Source organism: Taurulus bubalis (assembly GCF_910589615.1).
Source record: "Taurulus bubalis genome assembly, chromosome: 1".
NCBI classification, from domain to species: Eukaryota; Metazoa; Chordata; class Actinopteri; order Perciformes; family Cottidae; genus Taurulus; species Taurulus bubalis.
In genome coordinates this window covers 3,040,766-3,058,125 of record NC_136589.1, presented here as the reverse complement: position 1 = coordinate 3,058,125, position 17,360 = coordinate 3,040,766, and the positions used below count along the sequence as shown (strand labels likewise).

Genomic DNA, 17,360 nt, shown 5'->3' with positions numbered 1-17,360 from the left:
AGATTCTTGAGTCCGTTAAAATGTCTGAAAACGTGTTGGAAGGGAAAGATCAGCGACAGAGACAGGCAGGGGATTATGGGTAAACCCTCCAGTCGGCCTGCCGTCACTCAAAACATGGCCGCAAAAAAGCTGCAGATTAGAGCGCCGGATGTCATCGTTAGCGACACACACACACACACACACACACACACACACACACACACACACACACGGTCCTGTATCTCTTCCGCTGGTTCCAGTGTCACATTTGTTAATCAATCATTGTGATTGTTTCTGGTTTCAGAACCCGAGTCTCAGGATGAAAGGAGTTCCTCGGCCATTCTTTTCCACTTACGAGTGACGGATAGTTAGCGGCATGAGAGCCGACCGGCTGCGTTGTGTCATCTCACAAGTTCCTCTCCTCGCTTAGCGCTGAGCTAAAGCGCCGGTGAAGATGGGCCTTGCTAGCCAACAAACAACCTGAATAATTATTGGGGGGGAAATAGCGTCCAGCTAGATGGAGCGGAGCCAAATTATGAAACCATGCGCTTCTCTCCGGTCGCCTGCTCATTATTGGAAGTCACGCTTTGGGGGAAGAAAGAAAGAAAAAAGCAGAAAATGAAACAGGTGTTTCCAATAGTGGGGTCTCGTTCTCCACGGACAACCCGCCTCCCCTCCTTTTCGTGTTTCTGATGATGCCTCAGATATGATATTTCATGGCCGGAGCCGTATCCGCATGATGGGAAGTGATTGGGAGGGACGGGAGCTGCAGACATGCGTGTAATGGACGCTGATTGGCCTCCCGGGTAAAAGATCCTGGACGCTGCAAGTCTCCCTCTCGTGATTACAAAGGGGATTTCTCTGTCTCTTTAAACAGGTGCAGTATTTATGTGCAGTTGGCACAAAGAGCTTTAGTCCTCATCTCGTCATAAACAGAACCAGCAGGGAGAAAATTAGTCCTTTCTTTCTTTCTTTCTTTCTTTCTTTCTTTCTCTCTTTTCGGGTCTTTTCCTCCGTCGGTTCATGATGGATGCGTTGCATCAGCGTTTGAAGCTGAGGTCTGTGATGTGGTGCACAGCAGATGTTTTAAGAGCCAAGAAACGCTCTCTTGGGCGATTAATAATCATGTCACTCGTGGTTATTGTTGCCTAAAGGCCCGTGACCGACCGCTGCGTCCTCATTAAAAACACAGTTCATCATAAGCTAATCTGCAATTAACCGTCCGGGTCACGTGTCGTTTGTTGGTCGCAGTAAACGTTGTAATCCGTCTCACTTATGTGCTTCAAAATATGATGTTTTTTATGAGCAACTTCATGTTTTGTGAAAACAAAAAGACAGCGTTTGTAACACGATAAAATAATCAAAACCATGGACATGAATTAAAACGTTTATTGAGCTTTTTTTTTACGTGCTTGGCACCTGTATTTACATTTTTTCAAAATGCCTCAAAAAAAGAATTTACTTTTTGCCATCTCATTTTTTCTTCACACATGTTCTTTATAACTTGACCTTTAACTTTGTTATAATGCTCAGCACTTAAATACACATCTCTACAACACACCAACACATACTTTAATTACTCTGCTTCTGCTATTGCTGCTTTTTATATCTTTTCACACGACAACTTTTTTAAGCTTATGTTATTGATTGCATTTCGCCATCTTTTCATATATATATGCAAAAAAAAAAAAAAAAAAGGTAATCCACTCAAAAATAGGCAATCCAGTCTGTGAGGGTAACGGGTTGATGGAGGTGTGTGACGGACCGGGTTCCACCTCAAAGCGACCCGGAGCTTCTTCAGAACCTTCTGGGTCGCAGTGAGAACTTTGAGAACCCGAAAAAACCAAAGCACCGGAGAACGAGTCATTGAGAAGAAGCGTTGCTGTATTGCACCACGGCGGTTTAATCCCTCTGAGTGCGGCGAGTCTCTTCTTTCAGGTCCAATCTTCTCTTCATTAACACAAAAAGGCAATTAAATAACAGTTTGGACTCCCTCTATAATGCTTTGTAACGCGATGGAGTGTCTTTTAAAAACAACAAAAACAATTCATATCCTCTTTCTGAAAGGTTTGTTTAACGCCGGCGGTTCCGCTTCAAACCGAACCGGCTTCGGAGGTTTTCTTCTTCGGCGGAACCCTTGTTTCCTACACCATGTGCATGGACATCTGAGAGGAGGAGCCGTACTGGCGGCCGTCGCAGGGGCCGCCGCCGCCGCCCTGCTGGCCGCCGCTGGCGTTGCCGATCATGTGCATGGTGTCCATGCCTCCGTTGGACAGGTACTGGCGCTCGCCGAAGGCGCCGGCGGGCGACGAGGAGCAGAGCAGGCCTCCCTGCGGCTTCTCGGGGCTGGCGGCCAGGCGGGGGGAGGTGGGGAAGTTGTATCCGTACAGGTTGTAAGGGTTGTGCAGGGAGAAGGCGTTGTAGGAGCCCTGCTGCACGTGGTGGTGGCTCCCGCCGAACATGTGGGCGGAGGAAGGGGAGGAGCCGGACGAGGAGGACGAGCCGGGGCCGGAGCCACCGCCGCCGCCGGCCTGCATCACGTACTGGAGCTGCGAGGCCGGGAAGGAGCCCAGCTGGCCGCCGTAGGCGTCCATCTTGGCTACGGGGCCGCCGCCGCCGCCGTGACCGCCGCCCTGCAGGGAGGAAGTCCTCTGCGGCAGGAAGGATTCGGAGGGCTGGGCGGAGGCCACGCCGCCGCCCGCGGCCTGCAGCCGTCCGTAGGAGCCGTCGGCCAGGCCGCCGTAGCCCTGCAGGGCCGCCATGTTGCTGCGGGCGCAGGACGGGTACTCGGACAGGCCCAGGTTGCAGAGCTGGCTCTCCCGGCACCCCACGTTGAAGGTGTTGGGCGCCAGGTGGAAGGTGGGCGGGGAGCAGGAGGGGGACAGGAGGTGAGCCGCCCCGGACGGGGAGGGGGTCCCCGTGCTGGAGGCGGTGGGGGAGGAGCCAGTGCTTCCACCTGGAGAGCAAACGCAGAGCGTGAGGTTCAGATGCTTTCAGACTGTGGAGCCCATACGGCTCTATGGCAGATATCGCTATAACAACTGTATAATTCACTTCTTCATTTACTCATAACCAGTAACATATAGACTGATATTTACACATCTCACATTATACTCTTTTATTAGAACAGCAGCATTATTCAAACAGCCCTGGTGGTTGCAGAGACACACCCTTTTCAGTTTGGGTGAGACATTTTCGAGCAGAAGCCTAAAAATAGGTTGGTTTCAAGAAAGAATAGTCAGAGAAAAGTCGCCCAATATTAGTTTCAGATGACTCACTGACAGATTGCAAATGAAAGATGTGTAATCCAGAAGACTAATATTTAGCAGAAATGGTAATATATTGGTTTCTAAAGAGACGATCTCCCTAAATCAAGTCCACAACGTATTTACGGATGTGCAGGTGCTTTGTGTCTCAGTGCTTCCTGCTGCTCCCAGGAGGCGGAGCCTCTCTACCACCAGGTGTGCGCAGGTGTTCTGCATGCAATTCATTATGAATGTGCTCAAGCTAAAAGTCCCATGTAGTTTGGCTTCCTGAGGTCTAGACTGGAGGCGGCTGCACAGTGCAGAGAGAAGCAATAGCTGTGGGACATCCATCCAGGGTTCCTCTATTAAGGAGAATTTGGCCGGATTTCATCTGGAGGAGAAATTCAGCTTTAACCCTCAAACGAGGAGGAAGAGGAGGAGGAAGCAGAACTAAACAATCCAGGACTCGCTTGGCTGAGGTTCTGATTTTGCACCATATGCATTCGATAATATCTCTGCAGTGCAGAGGATGGAGGGAGGGGGTGAAGAGAGAGAGAGAGAGAGAGAGAAGAATAGTTTGGTGATGTCATGTTTTCCTCTAGTGAGAAGCGCTCAAGGTGCTTCAGCGCCGAGGGGGAGCAGTTGATTATATGAAGGGAAAAGGGTACACACACACACACACACACACACACACACACACAGGACTTTGATTGAACTCGATCTCTTTGGAGGAGTTTCTTGACAACAAGCAGGATGCGGAGCGTCCCGTCACGCTGACCCTGCAGAGGAGCGGCCAGGACCTCGTCCCGCGCTGACGCCGTCCAGAAAGGGACAGGCTTTTTTTGGGGGGTGTTTTTTAAACGTCGGGGCGGAGACTTCACCAGACGTGGCCGAGCTCAAGCTGAGGACAACCGATGAGTTCATGGGGTCGAATGCGTCTTTTTCAGGGGAGAAATATTCAGAGTAGACGAGCTAAATCCATAAATCCACCATAAAAAAACCTGCTCTGTTCTCACCTTGCTGCTTCTGCATGTTGGTGAAGTCCTCGAAGGTGAGCGTCCTCACCGGAGGCCTCCAGAAGGCGTAGGTCTCCATGATGGCCTCCAGGCCGGTCCTGAGGAGACACAGGGGAGAGGACGGGAAATGAGCCAATGTTCAGCTGTTAAAAACTTAAAGAATTTATTCATTATCCTTCTTTTATCTTCCCTATTTAATCTTTATTGACATTAAAACTGACACATTAAATAATATAAATAAATTCCCTTAATTTTGTATATTTTTTTGTTTTCCCTTTTGATCAATACATTTTGTATATAACAAAAATATATTAAAACATTTCTTCATCATTCATGCAGTCCTGTATATGGACTCATTTGTATTCTAATAATAATAATCTTTTCCAGTTTGCATCGTCTCAAGATATAAGTAATTTTATTTTCCTTATTAACTTTAAGATTCTTGTAACAATGTTTCTTTTTTTAAAGTTCCATATAAATAAACGCTACTTTTAACTTTCCAACAGTCACAAAACATTTCCCCAATGCCCGTCTGTGTGTTGGTGGATATGAGAGAATATTAGTGCATAATAATAATAATAATAATAATAATAATAATAATAATGCATTCATCTCCTCACAGGAAACTGGAGCATTAAACCAGGTTTGATTTTACTGAGCTCATAAATCTGAGTGACGTTCCATCCGAACACGTTCTCCTTCCTGTTGATTTACTTCCTGCTCGCCGTGTTATTTCAGGGCCTCGTTAGCGGGGCCCTCAGAGGCCGGGGCCCTCAGAGGCCGGGGCCCTCGATCACGGCTCCTTTCATACGCATGAACCCAACACACGGCGACACACCTGAGCGTCTGTGTTAGGAAGCTAAGAAGGAAAGCCTCATCTGAAAGGATCATTAATTCTATTAATGTGGAACCAGTTGCTCACGCTCCACAGGGAACCGCTAAAATACAGAAAATAACCTTTCCCTGGAGACCGTTAACGGCGCTCGCTCCCTCTTTTAATGTCTGCAGCTCCTCGCTGCAGCAATTTGAGGCAACTTTTGCAGAATTAAGTTAAAAATAATAATAATTATGGAGTGAACCAGTGTGACGATGACGATACATCCTCCCTCTAGCTCTATTACTCTTAGGCTTATTGTCATCTACCGTAGAGCACACCTTTAAAAATATATATAAATAAATACAACTTTATGCATATATTAATATTATTATTCTTATTATTAATAGTTCATTAAAAAAAATAAACCTTTAAAAATGAAGTATAAATAATAACACAAATAATAATATTACATTATAACAAATACATAAAATTATTAAAAACAACCAGCAGCATTTAAAATCAGATCTGGCACCAAAAAAAAAAAAACAGAATCCCCAGAGTGACTGACAATACGAGAACAATAAACTCCTAAATGACTATAATTAGTGTCATCAGCAGTGTAAAGGTCAGGGCTCACTAACAATATATCCATGTATATATATATGTATATGTATATATATATATATATATATATATATATATATATATATATATATATATATATATATATATACATATATATATCCATGACTGAAACAAGCAGACGCAAAGAAAAGACGCTCAGACCCAACATGGCCGACTGAAGCGAGGGAGTCACGGAGATAAATTCATTTTCTCTCTCCACAGACAAATATCTCTCGCTCCGTTATCTTTTCATCTGTCGCTTTCCTGCAATGAAATTCTAACGCCAGCTCATAAATCAAGCAGCCTATTGTTTTGAAAAACGGAAAAAAAAGATGTTTCAAATGTCTAGCAGCAATAATGCAGACCAGATGGAGGCTTTCATGTGCGCAGGGATCTGCTGCTTCAGTGTACACCCCTCTCCTCCTCTCCTCCTCTCCTCCTCTCCTCCTCTCCTCCTCTCCTTCCTCCTCCCCTCCTCCTCTCCTCCCCTCTGCTTCCTCCTCTCCTCTGCTTCCTCCTCTCCTCTGCTTCCTCCTCTCCTCTGCTTCCTCCTCTCCTCCCCTCTGCTTCCTCCTCTCCTCCCCTCTGCTTCCTTCTCTCCTCCCCTCTGCTTCCTTCTCTCCACTGCTTCCTCCTCTCCTCTGCTTCCTCCTCCCCTCTGCTTCCTCCTCTCCTCCCCTCTGCTTCCTTCTCTCCTCCCCTCTGCTTCCTTCTCTCCACTGCTTCCTCCTCTCCTCTGCTTCCTCCTCTCCTCTCCTCTGCTTCCTCCTCCCCTCTGCTTCCTCCTCTCCTCTGCTTCCTCCTCTCCTCTGCTTCCTCCTCCCCTCTGCTTCCTCCTCTCCTCTGCTTCCTCCTCCCCTCTGCTTCCTCCTCTCCTCTGCTTCCTCCTCCCCTCTGCTTCCTCCTCTCCTCCCCTCTGCTTCCTCCTCTCCTCCCCTCTGCTTCCTCCTCTCCTCTCCTCTGCTTCCTCCTCTCCTCTGCTTCCTCCTCCCCTCTGCTTCCTCCTCCCCTCTGCTTCCTCCTCTCCTCTGCTTCCTCCTCCCCTCTGCTTCCTCCTCTCCTCCCCTCTGCTTCCTCCTCTCCTCTGCTTCCTTCTCTCCACTGCTTCCTCCTATCCTCTGCTTCCTCCTCTCCTCCCCTCTGCTTCCTCCTCTCCTCTGCTTCCTCCTCCCCTCTGCTTCCTCCTCTCCTCCCCTCTGCTTCCTCCTCTCCTCTGCTTCCTTCTCTCCACTGCTTCCTCCTATACTCTGCTTCCTCCTCTCCTCCCCTCTGCTTTCTCCTCTCCTCTGCTTCCTTTTCTCCACTGCTTCCTCCTATCCTCTGCTTCCTCCTCTCCTCTGCTTCCTCCTATCCTCTGCTTCCTCCTCCCCTCTGCTTCCTCCTCTCCTCCCCTCTGCTTCCTCCTCTCCTCCCCTCTGCTTCCTCCTCTCCTCTCCTCTGCTTCCTCCTCTCCTCTGCTTCCTCCTCCCCTCTGCTTCCTCCTCCCCTCTGCTTCCTCCTCTCCTCTGCTTCCTCCTCCCCTCTGCTTCCTCCTCTCCTCCCCTCTGCTTCCTCCTCTCCTCTGCTTCCTTCTCTCCACTGCTTCCTCCTATCCTCTGCTTCCTCCTCTCCTCCCCTCTGCTTCCTCCTCTCCTCTGCTTCCTCCTCCCCTCTGCTTCCTCCTCTCCTCCCCTCTGCTTCCTCCTCTCCTCTGCTTCCTTCTCTCCACTGCTTCCTCCTATACTCTGCTTCCTCCTCTCCTCCCCTCTGCTTTCTCCTCTCCTCTGCTTCCTTTTCTCCACTGCTTTCTCCTCTCCTCTGCTTTCTCCTCTCCTCTGCTTCCTCCTCTCCTCCACAAATGGTGTGTATCATAACTCAGAGACGGATTGGGAGAGAGGAGAGAAGCTGGAGAAGAAGAGAGTGAGGAGGAAACCACAGTGTCATCAGCCAATGGGAGCGCTCTCATTGGCTGACACCACAGTGTCATCAGCCAATGAGAGCGCTCTGTCTGGATGACATCACATTGTCATCAGCCAATGGGAGCGCTTTGTCTGGATGACATCACAGTGTCATCAGCCAATGGGAGCGCTTTGTCTGAATGACACCACAGTGTCATCAGCCAATGGGAGCGCTTTGTCTGGATGACATCACAATGTCATCAGCCAATGGGAGCGCTTTGTCTGGATGACACCGGCACACCTGTGGTGACGACGCAGCTCATGCAACAGCTGACATAAAAAAAAAGGTCTGACCAGTCACGTTTTCTGTGTGTGTGTGTGTGTGTGTGTGTGTGTGTGTGTGTGTGTGTGTGTGTGTGTGTGTGTGTGTGTGTGTGTGTGCGTGAGAGAGAGAATAGGGTCAAAACATGAACTCATAGATATCACCATGAAACTTCACCACTTCATCACCGACACTAAGAGGAGGATTTATTGTGTTGTATAAAAGAAAAACTATAACAACGTTTAATCAAATGTTGTGTCATATGCAAATGAGGCATGATGTAATGGTAACTTTGAGTGAATTTAGGATAAATCTACAGACAGGACAGATGTGGTAACGAACCTGTTTCTTCCAGAGTCCCTGAATCCTTTGGCGAACGGGTTGCGGTCGATCTTTAGTCTGGTGATCTGCAGACAAGAATGTGGAGATTAAAAGTTGATTGCAACTGTTTTCCCAAACCCCTTGAATACGCCAACATCTCTGTGCTATCTGTGGATGACTTATAGCAGTTTATACTGAAGGCTGCAAGTCCTTCTTTGTTTGCTTGTACCTTATAAGTCTGGTTACGCGCCGCTACTACCTTCGGTCAGTGTCCCCGTTCGCTCCCCGCTGTAGCCAGCTGGCGCTCATGCTAGTTCCCCCGCTAACTTCCGCTAGCACTCCACTAACTTTCGCTAGCTCTCCGCTAGCTCCTCGACAACCACCGAAGGTAGCGGGACCAGCCCCGGCTCGACACCCGACTCGGGCAGAGGGGACGCGGGCAGTAGCAGCAGCAGCGGGGAGCTAGCAGCAGCGCTAGCTAGCTCTGCTCCTAGCTTGGTACAGCGGGACACTGACCGGAGGTAGGAGCGGCTTGTAACCCGACTTTTACGGTATATATATATGTTTATTTAGTTTTCTTTACAGCATCGAGAAGGAAACTCTGTTGGTTCCTATCGGGCCAAGTCGTCCTGCTAATTAGCTCCATTATCCAGATGTTTAGTTTTAGGAGTACAAGTGGAAACATTTAATAAGTTTAATAACAGTTGATGAGAGAAAAGTTGCAGGGATTGAAAAAAACAACAACATTGTTGCACGACAACACCAATGATGCAAGTCAGTACCTGCTGGTTCTGGTAGGCCGTGACGGTGGTGAAGACGGTCTCGGGGAAGCTGAAGGTCTTGACCCCGTCGCCGCTCGGCACCGCCTTGTTCTGAGAGAGCTCGCTGCTGAAGTCCTTCCTGATGACGTGGACGCGAGGCTGGTACTTGTGCATGGAGTGCAGGATGATCTGAGGGAGGAAAGGAGGTTCAGCTATATCACTCTGAAGCCTTTATTCATCTTTTATTGTTGCTTTATTAAGACTAATACACACGTTATTATGCAGTTATTAGCAGTTAACTATACATGGGTTAAAAGTTAACTATTATTTTTGCAGGTAAGGAATCTAATGCAATACAATACAATTCCTTATTAAGGTTAATAAATACTTTGAATAAAATAACTTTTTGGGACATTTTCTGCCTTAATATGTGTATAATTATCTGCTACAAAAATGCATGCATTAAGCAGAAAAATGCCCCCAAGAATCTAAAAAAAACTGTTTATTAGATTGTAATAAAGGTTTTATTAACATTAATAAGGCATTGTTCTCACTTTGGATTCTGCAGCAGCACAAAGCAGAGTTAACTGTTAATAAATGCAAAATGAAATATGAAGTCATCTAATCATGCAGCAATAAAGTTTAACAATGATACAGTAAATATAAATAAATACGTTTATAATGCTTTTATAAACAATTATAACAAACTCATAAGGCTTTTATTATCGTTTCTTAAGCAGTCCAACAACTGTTAACAAGTTTCCTATAGTATAAATATATTATAATAGAACAATAAATGTGTTGATATTGCTATAAATAACACTTCTATGTAAAAACACGTCATGTTAATAACCCTTTCATAAGGACTTATGAGGGCCTCTTCATATTAACTAACGCATATCACAAGAACCTGAATATAAAGTGGAACCCAAACACTTTTTTGAGAATAAGCACAAATGATGCGTTGAAGTTCCTGCAGATAACAATCTAAATCCCACGGTTCCTCTGAATCCGTCTCTGCTTGTAGAACACGATGAGATGACCGGTGGTTCCTGTCTTTAGCGGCCAAGATGTGAAACTTCTGTCGGCTCGGGTTTCAGAGCCGGTCCGCGTGCAGCGCTGCAGGATTAGGGGCCAGGAAGTGATCTGGGGCCGCATGCATTTAGTGCTGTATCACAAATCTACCAAACCAGACTCTGCAGAAAGGCTTTTGGTAACATCAATTAGCTCCAGCGCTTTCCCTGCAGAGCCACGTGACGCGAAGCGGAAAGCGAGTTCACGCGGCGAGGACCCGAGGATTATCTCACAGCGGAGCGGAGGCGTCAGGCGTCAGGAGGCGCCTCGGGCCCTCGGCCTGCTCTTCATTAAGCTGAGAGCCAGAAAAACCCACTGAGAGCCAGAAGTCCCCCAGCTCTACAACAGGGGGGTCATTTAAGGGGGTCTGCATTTAAAGGGCCAGACCTCAAAATCACGCTCTCACCGCGTGAACACGTTATAGCTGGCGTGGAGACGCACAGAGAGACGCTAATAAAAGAGCGCCTGTCAATCAAACTGCGTGGGCGGAGCCGAGCTGTTTTTTTTCCTCACGTGCTCAGTAGAAAATGTAAATGCATAGTTAAATGTTTAATATGTTTTGCCGAAAGAAATGTGATGTCATCAGGCTGCAGTTTTACGAGAAAGGGAAGAAACGCTTTCAAGTGTTTCCTGTCTGGCCAAACAAGCGTGTTTTTAAATAATACAACTCATATATTTGTATAACACATTGCACTGCATGAACAATGTGCCATTATAACCAGTATCATAACTACCTGACCTACATCCATTACTGGTGGATGAAAGTATTTAAACTTACATTTATATTTGCAAAAAAATAAAATTTGGCAATTTCTGCCGGTTTTAACTTTTTTTTTGTGCATATTTACACATATCATAATGTTTTAAGCGGGCACTTAGATTAGAGTTTAAATGAATTTAATGAATTTAAATTCATGAGCATCAGAACCAGAACTACTGTATGTACCAATACGCTCCTTTAAAGTTAGTTAATCTATTTGTTTTGCATTGTATTGTTCAAATACAGATTTTTGTACAGTGTAAATCACACAATTACTTCTAGAAAACACTTAAAGGTTTTTTTAACCCTTTGTGTGTGAACATCCCCCTGCGCCTTTTAGAAGGTAGAAATAAAACGTACAACTCTTCACTTCCTGATGATCGCTGCAAACGTTCATGAAGTGTCTGCAGGATGAGTCACACACACACACACACACACACACACACACACACACACACACACACACTCAGGACCCAGAGGAGCCCGATGATTTCATTTAACGGCCTTTTTGAAAAAGTCGAATGAAATCATGTTTACGGAGAACATTTAGCAGATTTCAAAACACGGTCAGAAACACTTTCAGGGATCAAAGCAAAAAGAATAATTAAATTAGCGTTAATGCTCCGTGTGCGAGATGTCATCCTGTTACAGTTACTGACTGTAGGCGTGAGAGCGCCGCTTATCGCCTGGCGATGAGGCGTCAACAACACAGCGCTGTGAAACCAAAGAAGAAGAACGTGTTTGGGTCGGACCAGTCGGGTTCTTTCTTTAGGTTTTTTGGATCGGTCCAGCCTGCTCCGGGTCGTTATTTAGGTTTTTAAGTCTGGTCCAGCCTGCTCCGGGTCGTTATTTAGGTTTTTAAGTCTGGTCCAGCCTGCTCCGGGTCGTTATTTAGGTTTTTAAGTCTGGTCCAGCCTGCTCCGGGTCGTTATTTAGGTTTTTAAGTCCGGTCCAGCCTGCTCCGGGTCGTTATTTAGGTTTTTAAGTCCGGTCCAGCCTGCTCCGGGTCGTTATTTAGGTTTTTAAGTCCGGTCCAGCCTGCTCCGGGTCGTTATTTAGGTTTTTAAGTCTGGTCCAGCCTGCTCCGGGTCGTTATTTAGGTTTTTAAGTCCGGTCCAGCCTGCTCCGGGTCGTTATTTAGGTTTTTAAGTCCGGTCCAGCCTGCTCCGGGTCGTTATTTAGGTTTTTAAGTCTGGTCCAGCCTGCTCCGGGTCGTTTCTTTAGGTTTTTAAGTCTGGTCCAGCCTGCTCCGGGTCGTTATTTAGGTTTTTAAGTCCGGTCCAGCCTGCTCCGGGTCGTTATTTAGGTTTTTAAGTCTGGTCCAGCCTGCTCCGGGTCGTTATTTAGGTTTTTAAGTCCGGTCCAGCCTGCTCCGGGTCGTTATTTAGGTTTTTAAGTCTGGTCCAGCCTGCTCCGGGTCGTTATTTAGGTTTTTAAGTCCGGTCCAGCCTGCTCCGGGTCGTTATTTAGGTTTTTAAGTCCGGTCCAGCCTGCTCCGGGTCGTTATTTAGGTTTTTAAGTCCGGTCCAGCCTGCTCCGGGTCGTTATTTAGGTTTTTAAGTCCGGTCCAGCCTGCTCCGGGTCGTTATTTAGGTTTTTAAGTCCGGTCCAGCCTGCTCCGGGTCGTTATTTAGGTTTTTAAGTCCGGTCCAGCCTGCTCCGGGTCGTTATTTAGGTTTTTAAGTCCGGTCCAGCCTGCTCCGGGTCGTTATTTAGGTTTTTAAGTCTGGTCCAGCCTGCTCCGGGTCGTTTCTTTAGGTTTTTAAGTCTGGTCCAGCCTGCTCCGGGTCGTTATTTAGGTTTTTAAGTCCGGTCCAGCCTGCTCCGGGTCGTTATTTAGGTTTTTAAGTCTGGTCCAGCCTGCTCCGGGTCGTTATTTAGGTTTTTAAGTCCGGTCCAGCCTGCTCCGGGTCGTTATTTAGGTTTTTAAGTCCGGTCCAGCCTGCTCCGGGTCGTTATTTAGGTTTTTAAGTCCGGTCCAGCCTGCTCCGGGTCGTTATTTAGGTTTTTAAGTCCGGTCCAGCCTGCTCCGGGTCGTTATTTAGGTTTTTAAGTCCGGTCCAGCCTGCTCCGGGTCGTTATTTAGGTTTTTAAGTCCGGTCCAGCCTGCTCCGGGTCGTTATTTAGGTTTTTAAGTCCGGTCCAGCCTGCTCCGGGTCGTTTCTTTAGTTTTTTTCCCCACAGAACAGAAAGGAGAAAGCGGGAAACGGGCAGCAGGCGAAGAGTGCACTTACACATTTAAAGACACAATTTCAGAAAACTTGTTGACAAAGAAGTCTCGTCTTATTGCAAGTAATCAACTGAGAAATGCTTTAACAAATCCAGCATGTCTTTATTTATCCATCGAGATGTGTGTTGCTGCTCAGTTGATGAGTCGCCTCAGACGTGATAAATAAAACGTTTCTCTCAGCTTCTGTTGACGTGGGATGATTCACGACAACGCGTCTGTTTCTGATGAGACGCCTCACGGCACGGCGAGGCCAGCAGGGCGGCGAGCTTTCTGCTCCCGCTCAGGAAGTTAAACACGGAATTAATTTCCCCCTTTCCTTGCGTCTCAGAAAAAACCCACAGCGACTGGCACCCGGCCCGTGGACCCTCGCCCCGCTAACGCCCCGCTAACGCCCCGCTAACGCCCCGCTAACGCCCCGCTAACGCCCCACATGTTACTACGATTGTCGCCGCTGAGCCGATCGTCTGCAGGAACCTGCAGCAGACCGGACGCGTGGTCAAAAGCACCGGAGACATCGTGCACGCCGCTTTACTGATCATCTGGAGGGAGATTTGATTTGAAGCAGCTCCTCCTGCTCTTTTTCAACAAGATATCTGCGGGCATCAAAGCCTCCAGGAGCCTCTGGGTTTGATTCAATCTGCTTTAGCTGATTAAACTGAGGCTCTGTAGCTTCACACATGTCCCAGAAAAGATCCCGTGAAGGAGAGGTTTGACTTATGAGGCTCAATTTCACTCAAAGTGGCCTTTTTCTTTTTTTTATGGTCTTTAAATTACATACTTTGCACAAATTGAGTGTAATTTGTTTCGTGATGGCTACGTGAGATGAAGTACTTAACGACAACACAATGTGTTCTCAGCATTACGTCATAGTTTAAATCCGGCATGATGGAGAAGGGATAAAAACTGTGTGCGTTATTGTGTTTAAAGCTTCATTATTCCTCTGCTGGCCACTAGGGGGCAGCAAGACATCCAAACCAGCAGCAGAAGATACGCAACCCGACAAATACTGAGCACTCGGGTTCTACGTTCTGCGTTCCAGCGCCAGTGTCTTCTCAAACTTCCAACGTAGGTATAGTTTGTTTTTTAGATTTACTTCGGCAAGAAAACTACTTGCGTAGGTTTTGGGAAAAGATGGCGGTTTGTTCCGTCAAATATCGATGCTCGTTAAGTTTAGGCCTGTAATGTTGTTTGTTACTGTTGTTTGTGAGTACTTTAATATTATTTGAATGCGGCAAAAAAAAAGGCGATCAGATTTAATCCTTCCGTTGTTACCTTTCACAATAAAAGCCCGAGACTACATCAGAGGCTCTGAGCGTCTAATGAAGACGTGGATGTGTTAGCTTTGTTAGCTTAAAAGCTAACGGATCGTTATGTGTTGGGAGAGTGAACCGGTCCATCAAACATGAAGCAGCTTTAGAGTCCATTAGGAGTCGCCTTTACTTCCCTTTCTTGACTATTTTTATAAAATAGTTTGTAATAATAAGTATTTTTCTTTAGCTTTATTGCAGGTTTAAACATAAGGGACCAACCAAAGTTAATAATCAAAACCTAATACACGTTTCTTCCACCTTATATGTTGCCCCTTTTCCCATAAAACCAACTTCTAACTACAGAGAAGCATGAAGCGCCAATCAGGGACTCGCTTCAGCTCGCTGATCACACATAAGGCCGTAAATCCAGAAAATTGTGGTCTAACTAGATTCATTGCCGTTAAATATTTCACCTAGGAAAGCCACATGACACACCGGGAGCAGCCAAGACCCAATAAGAGACTTACTCTCGCTCGCCACCTCTGCTAGCGACCGGCTGCAGGCGCGGCCGTAAATCAGGCCGGCTGCGGTGGGACTGAGCGTTTAGCTCGGCGGTGCGGCTGCCGCTGCGCCCTACAAATCAAATCCAATCATTAAGTGCCTTTAACGAAACCGTTTCGCGAAGGAAATGAATATTGAGGGCACGGGTTCAAATCCCAGACCTCTAATATCTCCCCACGCTAATCCTCAAGCCGCATGATACCCAGTCGGGGTGGACCCTCTTCAAAAGGGAAGTGTGGGGGAGCAGACTGTCAGAGGCTCGTGGTTCTGTGACTCATGAGAGCATGAAGGACCGTGTCAACTTTCCTTTCAAGCAGACGCATCAAGAACATTGCATTCCCTCCCCAGAAAAAAAAAAGGAAAGAAAGAAAGGGGAGAAAGCGGCCTGCAGCTCTCCAGCAGGCTGCAGCGGCGAGGATGGAAGTTCAAAATGAAGCTAATAAATCACAGCTTGAACATTTAAACCCGGAGCGTTTTCGGATGAAATAGCGATCGTCGTTGTCACAGGTTCCAGTGCGTCGTCGGTTTAAAAATACGGATCTGATTCATGCGCCGGCCCCATGATGCAACTGGGTTTTTTATGTGTTCAATTGAAGTGATTTGTGAGGCGCATAAAAAAACCACAATCCCCCATTAAAATGTATTGAATTTTAAACTGCATCGGGACAATTCTCTTTGTCACGTGTTGCATTCACGTCATGTGGGAAATATCAGACTCAGAGGAAACCTAAGCCCTTAAGATAAACCCAAACAGTGTGTGTGCAAAACAAAAGGCAACGCAAAAGAAACTTGCAACTCATTTCTGTTGAGTTTGATCACATAATAAAAACTTGCATAGCGCTTTTCAAGATGCTCAAAGACGCTTGGGGACAAGAGACGGAGACCAACAGAAACAAACAAAAAAATGGAAAGACAAAGCAAACAAAACCAATAAACAGCGTGAGCACATGTCTCCTGAGTAAGAAGCGTTTTAATGTTTAATTCTTACGTGTCCCTGGTCGTCCAGCTCGTTGTTGGTGAGCTTGAGCTTGTCGAAGCTGACCACCTGCCTCATCCAGGTGTCCCCCGAGGCCAGAGAGTCCGGGTGGATGTAGGCCCGCGGCGGCACCGGGGAGTCGGCGTTTCCCGCCACCATCCACTTGGAGCTGTGGTACACGTACCTGCAAGACAAGAGGAGGGAGAAGCTTAACACACACACACACACACACTGGCAGACTTAAAAGCTCCAAAGAACAAGACATTTTATACTTTTATTTGAACCTTTTTAAAGGTGACAGGAAAAGTGGATGATCAGAGCTTGTAACCTGCACAGAGAAACTTAACAGACTAATAAGTCATAATTAATTGTGCTTTTTATGGTGGCAAAATCCATATTTTTTTAATTTATTTTTTACAATGTACACATTTACAATTTATCATTCAAAGTATTGTCAACTATATTTTAATGAAGGATAGATGAAACAGGAATTCATGATTATTTATAATTAAATGATGTGTAAAATAACAAAACTTTCCGTGACACACATTTGAGAATGTTTAAATATTCTGACAAAAGGCTTTTTAGCCAAAAACGCTTCCAGGTTTGTTTTTAGGAGTCACATGACGCTGTGATGAAAGCATTTTAAGGATGTAGAAGAGGATCCCTTGAGATCTAAAGACACCTCAGACTCACTGTATCCTATACCAAACCCTTTATGGTCCGTGTAATTTGAGCTATAAATGATCTATTACATAATATTGTGTTGTTTATATCATATTTGTGCCGACACAGAATTAGCCCGAGTTGCAAATACAAAATGGATGCTGCACGTTCGTGTGCGGCCTTTAATCCTTTAGTAAACTTGAAACGCTAACGACGCGTCACTCTGACCGCGTTCTTGTTCCAGGAGGTCGCAGCGCTCCCTCGTCACTTCCCTGTTTAGGAAAACCGGTCCGAGTCCCCGAGGTCGGCCCGGGGCCGAGCGGGTTATTGCAAAAGGCTGTTTGGTGTCCCGCCGAGAGGCCGGAGCGCCAAACAAACTCCAAACACTCGGCCGCGTTGCCACAACAGCGGCTTCGCGGGACCCATGTGTTGTTTCTTCATTGTGCTTGTATCAAATTCATTGTTTTCGAATATATTCCACACGCCGTCACACACTCCGCCGCATACTTTCAATTAAGCAGAGCCATAACATTTTGATGATGTTGTGTGTGAGTTTGGGGCGTCGACTCGCGGTCATGCCGCCCGTTAAACAGCGGGGAGAGAGAAGAAAGACACAGGCTTTACTCTGCTTTCTGCTTTTTTTTAAGTCCACAAACCAGCAGCCAACACTGTGGGCATTGTTTGAGTGAGTGAAGGACAAAGGAGAAAGGAAAGGAAAGGAAAAGGATATAGGGATATAAGGAAGGAGCATGAGATAAAGAAAGTCATCAGGATATGGAGGACGGACGGATAAAAGAGGAGGAAGAGGACAGCGAGAAACAGAGAGCGGGAGAGCGAGGTTGAGAGTAAGAGGAGGAGAGCGAGTGTGAAGAACAGCTGGT

General features: G+C 46.6%; 1 protein-coding gene across 3 annotated transcripts in view; it reads right to left on the bottom strand.

Annotated features, from left to right (window-relative positions):
• Nucleotides 1–1,350: 1,350 nt before the first annotated feature.
• tbx15 (T-box transcription factor 15) overlaps nucleotides 1,351–17,360 on the bottom strand; it is a gene marked incomplete at its 5' end in the record, with an annotated part of 31,958 nt that continues 15,948 nt past the window's right edge. For all 3 annotated transcript variants that reach the window (XM_079232331.1, XM_079232332.1, XM_079232330.1), the window contains 5 exons: nucleotides 1,351–2,935; nucleotides 4,241–4,338; nucleotides 8,223–8,287; nucleotides 8,984–9,151; nucleotides 15,826–15,997. In XM_079232331.1, the coding sequence (XP_079088457.1) occupies nucleotides 2,124–2,935; nucleotides 4,241–4,338; nucleotides 8,223–8,287; nucleotides 8,984–9,151; nucleotides 15,826–15,997 (1,315 nt within the window). In that variant the 3' untranslated portion in view covers nucleotides 1,351–2,123. The remainder of the gene's footprint in view (nucleotides 2,936–4,240; nucleotides 4,339–8,222; nucleotides 8,288–8,983; nucleotides 9,152–15,825; nucleotides 15,998–17,360) is intronic.